The 12,660-nt window shown below is 35.5% G+C and overlaps 1 protein-coding gene across 6 annotated transcripts in view; it reads right to left on the bottom strand.

The window, feature by feature from the left end:
• Window positions 1-137: 137 nt before the first annotated feature.
• Window positions 138-12,660, bottom strand: part of QKI (QKI, KH domain containing RNA binding) — a 104,137-nt gene continuing 91,614 nt past the window's right edge. For 3 of the 6 annotated variants that reach the window (XM_080941821.1, XM_080941822.1, XM_080941825.1), the window contains exons 7-8: window positions 10,438-10,512; window positions 138-6,760 (exon numbers count right to left, since the gene is read on the bottom strand). In XM_080941821.1, coding sequence (XP_080797947.1) covers window positions 6,744-6,760; window positions 10,438-10,512 — 92 coding nt within the window. In that variant the 3' untranslated portion in view covers window positions 138-6,743. Of the gene's footprint in view, window positions 6,761-7,291; window positions 12,603-12,660 lie in introns of those variants that run through there. The other 3 variants (XR_013975630.1, XM_080941823.1, XM_080941824.1) reach the window with 3 other exon arrangements.

The following is a 12,660-nucleotide window of genomic DNA, read 5'->3' as shown; positions in this document are numbered from 1 at the left end:
GTTAACATTTCCACCCCAATAGGTGATACTCTGATGAAATCATACAGCCATCCATCCACCCAGTTTTTAAACAAGACTTACAGAAACCCCAAATGCCACTCAGCTCTTCTTTAAGAAGTACAAACTCTATGAATGACAACGATTTTAAAAATACTTTATTGTTGTGGTATGTCCGAGCTTTGCATACAGTGGCAAGCACGTTGAGGACTGAACTCAGCTTTGGCTCTTCCCTTCTATGGGGTGGCAGGATAAGCATTTTTCTTGGTAAGTCACCTTCTTTGGCCCCCTTTTTTAAGAATGGAGGGTAGTGAGGGTGGTGTTTGAAGATACAAATCATATTCCTAGACCAGGGCAGACTAAGCCACAGCTCATGAGTGTGATTCTAAGGTGTAGTGGTGGGGTTAACAGAGATGTCTTTTGGGACAAGGAAAACAAAAATTCTACTTTCAGCACTAACTACGGTGAGAATGTGATCTTGAGAAGATTTGGTGAAAAATCTAATCAGACTTTTAATGCATGCTAAGCCATCAAAAGTGCAGGGTATCTGCCAGCTGGGTACCTTTGGAAGTATATGAAAAGGATACCCTTTCTAGTAAGCAGTTAGAAGTCAAAGAAGCTTCCAAGTTTAACAAGAAAAATTGGTTAAAGTACAAAGAGCTGTAAAATTTAGATGTCAAAAGGAAACTTTAATAGTGTCAAGCTACTGACAGAAATCCTAAAGATTCTTCCTGTTTGTACAAAATACCTATAACATTAGTCCTTGTCATAAAGTAGATGAGACCAAGATTTGGTAAGCAATACTGCTTTTTTTTTTTTTTTTTTTAATAGTGCTAGGAATGCACACTATGCTAGGAACTTCACCAACCAAGATATACCCTCAGCCCTTGTCCAAACCTAAAAATCATACCAATGTTTCTTAAAGATTAGCATGGTAGTGTATTGGATGCACAGACAAGCTGGGGAACACCACAGAAGTTTACCAATTTCTTTCTTATAGTGATCTGTTAACTACAATTTTCAACTGTGAGGTTCTCTAATTTTCTGTGGAGTGTTTAAAGAGGAGTACAAACTTAAAATATGCTCTTTACTTTGGCGTTTCTGTGACGGGGAGCCAGCTTCACTTTCAGCTTGTTCTTGGCTTGAGAAGATGCGGCACATGCACTTGTCCAGATTTTTATTGTACATTATGTACAGTCATTTGCTGTTTCCATTCATGTGTGATTTAGGAGCATCTACTCACATATGTATAACTATTCCTATATATACAACTTCTACAAGTCCAAATTTTATACATACCAATATAACTTAAAACAGATATATTTGGCTCAAAACTTTATATTAATAAAATATTTAAAGAGATGTAAATTAATTTTACCCTGGTTCTGAGACTGCCCCAGTGCTGGCTGGTATCTCTCCAGGAGACAGCAAACTTCAAGTAATGTTGAAATTCACTTTGTCCAGTCACTACACACAGCACTCCCAAGCCCCTGCCCACATCTCCCTACACGGATTAGTTGCTGTTCCTCCTCTCCCAACCCCTGGCAATTAGTGCAGCAGAAACAATAAGAAGTGTATTGTGCTTCAGTTTGACCAGTTTGATTCAGCATTGAGCACCAGCTATACAAATACTTTCGTCAAGCCTCTTTAAAATAAAGACAACTCACAAATTAGGTAATTTATTCAGGATTTGAAACCAGGCACTACCTTGTACCATGGATATGTCTAAACTGATATGTCCATTAAATGAGTTATTATTTTCCCGGCAAAGGTACTAAATCATTTGTAACAAAATGTGATTAAGCACACTATCCTATTTACTTTTAAAAATGTGGGAGACCAGGAAGTTTTCAGAGAATAAGTTTTACTTAACTAATACTTTGGCAACATGTTTCATTCTACCAAAAAACAGTTGTTAACAGTTAACTGTCCTCAAGGAATAGTCAGGCATCCTATTCCAGGCACATAAGCAAATAGCACGCACACACACAACCATATCCTCTACACCCATAAACTTAACCAAACACCTCTCTTGTGCACATGAACACTTTAATGGACACGGCATTCAACAACTTGCTCACACAGGCACTGCTGTATATGAAGATACTGCACAACATTGAAGTGAATACAATTTTCACATATTTTCCTAGATGTTTTGCCTAAAGAAAAAAAAATGTTTCACCAAGTACATTAATATCACCAGCCTTCTGAATAAAACACAGATAAGCATTTCACCAAACAGCATCAACTGAGAAAGTGACACTAGAATGTTCCCATCCCATCATCTGGCTGTCTAATATTACTGTACGTAGATAAAATGTGGCACACAATGCTATTTGCACCTTGTAAGACTCTTTGAGTAACATTTTCAATAAGAACGGTGATGATGAAACATAAATATACATCGAGTACCCTCACCAAAAACAGGATGAGAATGAATGCACAGGCTTCTGAAATTATTAAACGACATATAAGTTCTTCATCAACTGTGGTAAGAAATTACCACTGGGGCTTTTGTGTATCTGACAGCATCTGAAAAGGCCAAGGAGCACTGAACACACTTGTTAGAGCAACGGGAACCTGTCTACCAAACAACAGGACATAGTCTCCTCCTCTTATCAGAGATATCCTGTGTGCACAGGACCAAAAATGATCAGAGATAATTAAACTAGGTCCTATTTTGAGATTCATATAGACACAGAGTAGCATTTTAACAATATCCTTTCAGAAAGTTATGCTACAACTCAGCCCTTAATTTTAAGTATTCTAAAACACAATTTCAAAATATAAACCATTACTTACAAAAGCAAAATTCATCCTAAGAGGGTTTTAGGGTTGGCTCCCCCCCCCTTCAGAGGGTGGTCTGTTCTAGATCATGTAAGAGATCCGCTGCCCCCAGACAAGGTAACTCAATCTCTGACACAACAATGAACTTAAGTGCTGAAGAAGAGGTCTCCGTGAAGCACAGGAGAGAAAGATAAGATTTCTCTGCTAGAAATTCACCACACACACACACACACACACACACAAACACACACACACACACACACACGTCAGTTTACAGTGTTTGTCCCTGCCATTCTTCCCATGTAGTTGTCTAGGTTGTTCCAGAAAGTGGGTAAAGGTGAAAGCTACCCACGATGAGCTCTAAAAAACACTGAAAAGGGGCGGGGCACAGGCAGGATGGGGGCTGCAAGGCCTAGAGAGGCTGACTTAACTCTAATAGGAGCAGCTAGCTAAACAACACAGGGAGAACATCATCTGACTTTATGAGACCAAAAAAAACCTGTTCACAGAAATTTAGGTAAAAGGCTCAACGAATCAAACTGGTCTCTCAAGGTGTATCATTACAATAAATCTCTTGACTCTTTATGCTGTGAGTAGAGGGTGATTATTCTGGAGCAGGAAAAATAAAGTATGGAATTAGTAATGCAGATGCTGAAAGGCCAGTAGCATGACTAGGAGAATGACTGACAAATCTACCCTGCTCCCATCTCAACTGGCACCTACCCCCTAGGGTAAAAGGTCAGAGTACCCGAAGCCATTGTAGCAGTAGTGTGCACAACTGTCAGCTGACAACAACATAGAAAACAAGTCACACTATGTTATCTGTGGTCACGTTCTTCAGTGTTAGTCCAGGAATTCAAGACTTTCTTTATCCCTGTTTACTTTCATTAAACATGTAAAGGTTAATAAACAGACATAGTCCAGAGTTAGTAGGTTGGTATTATAACATTTATTAAAATAATGCTATGGGTTAATAGAAACAGCAAAGAACCAAAGAATTAAAATGCAAGCTATGTTTAATCCTAACTAAAACCCAGAAGTGTCTAATGTATTCATTCATCAGCTAACTAAAAGCCCAAGAAAGACAAGACACCCAATATAATAAAGTACTGCAAAACAATTGGCAATTTTCAGTTATCAAAATTGTGGATTTTGCATTTTGTATCCTTTTCTCAATCAAGAAAAAAATTCTTTTGAATGTTATATAACATACATATAAAACAAGATAGAAAAATACATTATAAACTTGTAACAATGGCTGTAAATACATTATCTTACATGTTTCTCATAGGCAATAGGTTGGTTATGGTACATACATAGCATGAAACTACTAAGATAATAAAGAATAGACAAAAAATACATGTCAGCTGTATGGTAACATACAAGCGACACTCCCATCTACCCACGCTAAAAAATTACATAATACTGTCAGGAAAAAAGTCTTAAAAACTACATACTTTAATAAGAAAAAAAAATTCAATAGAGTGATAATACTGAGAACCAAGGCATTCAGAGATTCCAAAAGTCATGCTTTTTTTCAGTTGACTCAAAACACTGTCAACTAAGTTTTCAAAAGTTTGTTCAGAGCCAGCATTACTCATAAACGTCACACGTCTATTGGTTTACACATTTACTTTCTTCCCCATAAAAGACCTTTGATAAACATCTAAAATGTCCAGGTATAACACAGCTGAGATGAGACTGGATCAAATACTGGTACTGTTTCATGTTTTTTAAACTATCACCTCAAGTGTTCTGAGTGTCGCATATTTATTTAACCAACCAACCAAAATCAGAAATCAAAATGGCACAGCATATATTGTAAATAAATCAAAACCACCACATGTGTAACAGAAAGACAAAGCAGTGGTACATTAACCAAAGCTAGCTGAGTACAAAACAAGGACTGTCTATTGCATAGTAAATAAACTGAAAATGGTTCCGAGTGAGACAGAATAATGGGGAGGTCACCATGAAGGTGACCAATGAGCTTCCTGCTGACCTTGACTGTGAAGCCATGAAGGTATGGAAGAGGGCATGAGTTGATGGGCCAGGAGTTCACAATCACTGGAGATTTGCCACATCTGGTACTGAGTTTAATGACTTATTAAACTCAGGCTTTGCATATAAACTGCTTCAACTACAAAACTATTTGACTTTCGAGAAACTGAAGAGGAAAGGAATGGAGCTGAGCATTCACTGTGACTGTGACGCAGGCTTTCCTCATTCCTTTGTTAAAAGGGTGTGTTTAGGAACAGTTAATAACGCCAGCAGAGATGGACTACGTAAGAGAGCTGATTACATTTAGGTTACTTACACTTTTCCAACAATAAAAAATTTCAAAGATTCATTTTTGTGAAAAAGTTTTAGGCATGACGATTATTTCTAATTGGTAAGAAAAAAATCCATTGTATCCCTCTTCTCCAAATAAAATAAAGCTCTAATTTAATTTTCTCTGTAAACTGATGTTCAGATCTCACATAATTTTTTTCTAAACCTCAGAATTCCTTGGGCTAACACTGAAGACAGTAATAACCAAAAGTACTCAATTATGATTTGTAAAAGAATGACATTTTAAAATTTACTAGTCAGACATTAGAAAAGCTATCAAATTTTTTTCACAGTATCAGATTTGGCAAACTGGCATCAAGATAACGTGACACAAATCTTATAGACCATCAACTCATTCATCTCTCCTCATATCTCCTTTCACATACTGGGCGAGGGAGGAACATGCAGTAACTTTATTCTGAGGGAGGAGCTGATCTTACAGGACACTTGACTAAATGACCATGAAGGAAAATAAGGCACTTTCTTTTTCTTTAGACTTATTCCAATACTTAAAAAATAAAAGAAAGACAAAAAGGCTCTTTTGGTCTTTTGTTTCTTGACAACCACCAGAAAAAATCATTTAATGAAATAAAGGGTTTCTTTGTTCTTTTTCTTTTTTTTTTTATAACACTTGAAAGTATAAAATGCTACATTTCCAAAAATATATATTTTTTTTTCTGCACCAGCACCCTTGTATAGTAAAAGTATCTACTTTTTGTTCATTTGTTTCAATGCACTACACTTTATCTACAATTTCATTACATGTATACAGCAAATAGGCAAGCATGGCTTTTACATCCTTAATGATATTTTCTATACAGGGAGGTTTAAAAAAAATATTTGAACAGTTTGCCCAGTAATGTGACACATAATGCATGTACCTTGTTCTCATATAATTTTAAGGTGGTGTAAAATAAAGATTTGGAAATTTTAACTCAGATACTCAACTTTTTAAAAATAGTGTTGTAGTTTTGTTCTTTGCATTACTTTTCAAAACTCCTTAAGTTTTTCTCTCATGGCACACTTTGTTCTAATACTTCAAATTTTGGCAGGCAATATAAAAAGGCTGCAATGTCTGCCCTTTGAGGGCACTGTAGTGACTAAACAAACAGCATGTCAAATTTTGAATACTTTTGAAGTCACTTCCCCAATGACATCCCTGACCGAAGGTTCATGCATGATGCATTGTCACACAGTACATTCAGAGAGAGAGCTTTGACTTCGCTAGGAGAAGAAAAAGATTCCTACAAGTCTCTCACAGTAACTGCCTCTGTCACTGAGTAGTTAGGGCCATCTGTCTCCCCTTCTTAAGAGAGGCCTTCTTACCGTTCGCTTGGGGGCGGGGCATTGAGAGATGATCAGTGCTGTGGGATGAATCGGGCCTTATTGCTTTACTACTATTCAGTGCAGGTTCTAGAACCACTTTCACCCAAACAGGGGGGGAAAAGCTGAGTTGGAGGACAATTTCTTTGTCTTTTGTTTGGTTAGATGGTAAGACGAACGGACAAGTGCCTCAGCTCGCTGCACTGACGACAGGCAAGCAAAGGCGATTACCAGTTAACTGATCAGCAGGCAGGCATGGTCAGGTCATCATTGGGTGAAGAGTTCAGAGGTCAGAAGGTCATAGGTTAGTTGCCGGTGGCGGCTGGGTGGTTAGAAACAAAAAACAAAACAAAAAAAGAAAAGAAAAGATAGAGAAGAGATTAGTTTCAGCTAGTGACGGCTTAATGACAACATGAAAACTAATCACAACTAATAAAAAAAAAAAAAAAAGCATGTTGAATTCTGACAAACTGATTGACACCATCTACAGAATACAATAAAAATCATGACAATTTTATATCATGATTTGAACAAATGAAGAAGAGCCCACTCCCACAAAAAATAATTTGAAAAACCCAACTTGTTAACAGAAAAAAATAGAAATAAAATACAGCTAACAACTAATAGTTAGTAGCAGTCAATGAAGGAAATTGGAAACAATGATGAACAAGTTTGGTATAAAGAATTCTGAACAGTCAGTGCAGCTATAAGTATCTGACTGCTATTAAGCATTAGTATTCTCTCAGACGCAAGCAATAAAGCAACTATTAATGATGGATGTGATTATTAATAACTGATGATCAACAGAAATGAATCTAAAGAAATTTAAATTGCTATGAACAATTTGGTTCAATATAAACTCTGGGCCAAACAAAGTTTCTTTTGTTCAATAAATGTTTATTGCTTTTTCAATTATTCTATTTACAAACAACATGGAATTTCTTGGCCTCATGATACAAAGCAATACTGTAGTCTAGCAGTGTAGGCAACATCATGGGAACCAGAAAAAGGCCAGGCCTTCTGCACCAGCCAACATTTTCCAGTTGAAAATACTAATTTACACATATAGAACACTTATAAAATGCACTTGTATGTAAACACTGTAAAATCCTGCCATTTAAAACTCTATACCTCAAAGAACTCTAAGTACATAAAAAATAGAAGAAATTTCTAACTGATACCAAGAAGGCATTTTAAAACTACAGCTTTCTTTATTCAATTTCAAAGCTAATACTCTGCAAATACAATAAAATCTGACATTTCATATACATTCCTGCTTTATATTTTTATATTTTAAAAGAAGCCACCTGTAAATACTATTTTCTTTTGCAAAGTAACAAAAAAGAACAAAAAATTTTTTAAAAAATTACAGTAAAACATAAAGTAGTTCTCAAGTGGAAAAGTTATCACTCCAAATGTCCTTGAGTAGCTCCTTCTTTAATCAACCTCTCACATTCTACTTCACCCAACTTGGTCCACTTAACAGTAGTATAATTTTTAAGACTCATTCAACAGCTTAATTATTTCTACTATATTCTGAGGTTTGACAGAATTTTCTGTACTGTTGCCATTGAGACAAAGGCAGGAGAGATGTGAATGAAAAGATGCTCAGTGCAAGGTTAGATTCTACGCCACTTCATAAACCGAACCTAGTAAGTGTAATGTTCACAGGGTTTAAATGTTCTATATAATAGACCTATTTACCTTTGTATGACAAAAATGCTTTCTATAGTCTATCAATTAGGACAGTTTATAAATACTACAAAAATATTTTATCTTCAATATAATCAAATCTTCCCTGAATTTCTTAAAAGGAAGCAGAATTTTATTTAAATTTAAAACAAAAACAAAAATGTTGTTCAAAAGTCTTAAATTTGTGTAAGTAATGGTTTATGTCAAATCATCACTTGGATAATTTCTGATTATGTTTGAGTGTGGATTATTTAACAAAGTACATCATCATATCCAGTACATCTAAAATACATCCTCTGCCACGTCCTGGACTCCTTCCTACAGTACACACAGGTAAGTCAACTGTGCAAAAATCACTTATAGTTCGTTACAACTATAAAGTCAGTTGGTCTTTAAGTTTCAAACCAGTTTTGAAATAAGTATGGAGATGGGTTTGTTTTTAGTAAGCAACTAGATATTTGTCAACAACCATGCAACTACTCTAAATGCTCACATGGTTATATGTCCTCAGGCTGCTTCCTTGCATCAAATGAATGCTAATAATAATCTTCTCCTTAAAGGATTAAAAAAAAACTGAGAAAACAGTAGTATCATAAAATAATGTAAGTCAAGGGCTTCAGTCCTCTCCCTTAGACCCAGTGAGTACATGTGGTGATCGTGTGTATAAGTGATCTGTTTCTAGAAAAAGAAAGGAAAAGGTTGGGATGGAGCAGGGGAAATAAAGAAGTTTCGGTTTGCTGATACTGCAATTTTGAACACAAATAGAACTAATCAAAGTAAACACAGCTCCAGATGAGCCATGCATGGAATGTGTTGTCATTTTCCAAATACAATAAGATCTTGGTCTAATATTCTCAACTATCTGAAGGCTCTGGAGTACAACGTGAGAAAGGATTATTGTGTTAACAACAACAACAACAACAAAAAAAAAATCTAAGAGAAACACAGGGGGAAAAACCCAAAGGGGGGGTTGTTTCAAAATCAAAACACTCTGTAAGATAATTATCTTAGTCTTTAGCAGTATGATACAGAGTCCAATTATGTGTGAGACTACTCACATCTCAAGTGACCTTCCCCATCTAAGTTCCTCAGCTCCATGGACTCTGATGGACTGGTTGGTATGCTCGCACTTGGCATGACTGCTTGTAGTATTACTGTTATGGATATGCTCCCAGACTTTGTTGACTGAATAACCACCACTACAAAAACTGTATGTGTTAGCTACAGTTTTCAAGATTCTTTTAGTATATATGATACTAAATATGTATCACTGATGTCTTTGGAAGGATATTTTATTTCTAATATACAAAGCAATTGTGTGCAGTATTTATGGTGGTTATTTATGAGTAGAGGAACCATGTCAAGTGAGTTAGCTCCTTTCCTACTATGCTTGGGATTCCAATCTTGCAATTAAAAACAAACTAACAAAGAACCACCCAAAAAAGTAAATCAATGTCAAAAACTACTACTCCTCAAATAATCATAAATAACTTAAAAATGGGTCCCAGGGCATATTTAGGGCACAAGTTACAAATATGAAAATGAGAAAAATGAAGACTTGTTTCCAGTCACAGGTTAGTCAAAAAGTATATCCAAATAACTGGATCTCACATACCACAGAACTTCAGGGTAGTTTACCTTCGGGTACTATATTTTAGCAGCAAATGACAAAACTCAAAGGATCCATTTTGGCAAGAAAATAGAGAAAACTCATTTTCTATTCATAAAGTATCTACCTCCATGAAAATTATCTTCCCAATCCTGACTGTTGGCCTTAGCTAAGTACTTGACATGTATACCCTCACATTTATACAGTGGCTCAATGCCTTAAATATAGAAAAATGGAAACTAAATCTTCAGTTTTCTCCAAAATTACATGAAAGCAATTTCTTTACTTCTCTCATAAAAACATCTGTTCAATTCATTTTGCAGTACCAACCGAAATGTTCAGAATAATTAAAGAAAAAGTTTTAGCAACAATTATTAATAAAATCAGCTATGGTAATATAAAAAATGAATAGCTTTCCAATGTTTTAGCTGGAATACATCTTAGGACAAAGTAATAGAAGATTTAATAAATTAAAATATAAAGGGGAGGGGTGAAAAACCCAAACCAAAAAACAAAACCATTAACAAACCCACAAAACCAAACCGACCTTAAATCAATTAATTATTAAATTAATTTAGAGAAGAAAAAGAAAACAGTGTGCAGGTAAACAGTTACATTTTTCCATCAGGTTTGGTGATGCAAACTTTATGGACACCCAGCACATTGCTTATAAACAAGAACTGCAGAACTACACTAACCTCGGTCTGCGGTCACAATCCTTTGGTAAGGATGGACACGCATATCGTGCCTTCGAACTTTAGTAGCCACCGCACCTAGTTAAATTGCAATTACCAAGACAAAGTTAGAAAACATACATAAGGGAAACATTGACAGTAGGTTATCAAAATGGATCTCAAATGTTCACTTACTACAAAAGATTAAGAAACACGTTAAGGCACAGTAGTTTTAAAATCAACTGTAGTATGTCATGTATATATGTATCTATCAATATTGCATTCATTTCAAACAGGTTGGCCTTCTACCTACTTCACCCCTTCATTTACAGTCCCCAAGTCACAGTATCTCACGAGCTCTATTAGAACCAAACATGTCTGAGCTTTACTAGTCACATATTCACTGAAGTGCCTTTCTTGCAGCAGGACTACTTAAATAATGCCACATTTAATACTGACAATTATTTGCTAACCTTAACTTTCAGAGTTTTATCACTTAAAAAAAGGTTTAAAAAGCAACTCTTAAAGCCTACAGATTGTGGATTTAAACTTTTGAGTCAATAAGTATGAGCTGCAATGAATTAGGTGATTAGTAAAGCAAACAGTACAGTACACTTAGCAGTCAGTATACTTCTAACACTCCTTTATAAATTACCGTTGCTTTGCAGTATTACAGACTAATCCAAATTAATAGCATCATTTTACTTTATATCTATGTGCAAAAAGTGCAAGTAAGTCACTGACTGCTAGGCTAAGGTTTTTCCCGGAGGCTGCTGAGACTAAGCATTTGTTAAATTCAGATCTGATGAGGGTTCGGTTAAGACCGTTCTTGAATTCTTAGCCTTTCGTTGGGAAAGCCATACCTAAAGATAAAAGGAAGGGAATTAAACATTAGTCATCAATGAAGATTTGATGCTAATAACAATCTCCTCACTACCACCAACACATATGTCTGCATCTGTTTTGAAGGGCACTGCTTATTTTAAAATATTGTGAGACTTGATATAAAACATGCATGTTATCTGTGTGCAAATTTACTGTAACTTGGGAATTTAAAATAATTTCATCAGTTCTCCAAAGAGACAATATCATAGTTTTACTGCTTAGGTGGCAAAGCAAGAAATAATAATTAATAATAGTAGTAATAGTAGTAGTAGTAGTAGTAGTAATAATAATAATAATAATAATAATAATAATAATAATAATAATAATAATAATAATAATACTTGGTACTTATTGAGAACCTTGACAATGTTAATTGGGTATCCGCATATTTTGTTCTTAGTAGTGTTGGTTTCAGTCAAATCTTTATATATATATATAAATGTCCTAGCCAAAACAACATGTTGCTTTACAATGGAGAAATTTTACAGCAGTGCCTCTTGCTGTCTCTAAGCAGTAAACTGTTTGAAAACCTATTTTTCATTTTAGATAAGCAGACTGCATAGAAATTAATTCTTTCTGGTAAAACTAGGAGCTCTTGCACTGTCAGGAGCAGCAGCTGGACGCTGAGAGTCCTAACTCCTCAGTGACAGATGCTGTGAGTGCAGCAGAGAGGAGTTCTGGGGAAGGAGCATGCACAGGGCCACAGAACAGAGTATTAATAGAAAGGAAAACTTAAATAAGGTTACAGGTTACATGTTATTTTTTAAAAAAATGCTTCAAGTAATGTGCAACAGAACACAGCCTCTTACTAACATTTCGGTGGTAGAATTCCAACTTATAATTATTTTACACAATGATTTAGACAGAAGACATGTACAATAAAATGTATGTTTATAAACAAAAGGCACCTAAGTGCATGCATACACACAGATAACATACAGAGCATTGTGGCTTTCTTTAAATGAACAATGAATTTTCAAGTTTAAATCTCAATGTCCAAGTTCATTAAAGATTTTCAAATTAATATTAAGCAGGGGTGGGGGATGGGATGGGAGGAGGGAACCTTTAAAAGATCAAAGTCCTAGGAGTCAACAGCAGGCACACAGCACCAAGGACATACACAAAAACATTTCAAATTCTGTCTGGTAAAACAGTGGGGTTGCACAGAAACAGGTTTTTGTTTGTTTGTTTTGTTTTGTTTTCCACATTGACTGGTCGTGTTCTAACAGCTGCTGTATTTCTAGTCCTTCATCCAGCAAGTCAATGGGCTGAAATATCAGGCATGACTGGCATTTCAATCCACTCTATAAAAAAAAGGCATCAGTAATGTCTTTTTCAAGAATATTGCTTTTTGATCATGTA

The sequence above is a fragment of the Micromys minutus genome (assembly GCF_963924665.1).
Source record: "Micromys minutus genome assembly, chromosome: 30".
Taxonomy (NCBI): Eukaryota; Metazoa; Chordata; class Mammalia; order Rodentia; family Muridae; genus Micromys; species Micromys minutus.
Note: the sequence above shows the minus strand (reverse complement) of the source record. Positions and strands in the feature narration are given on the sequence as shown.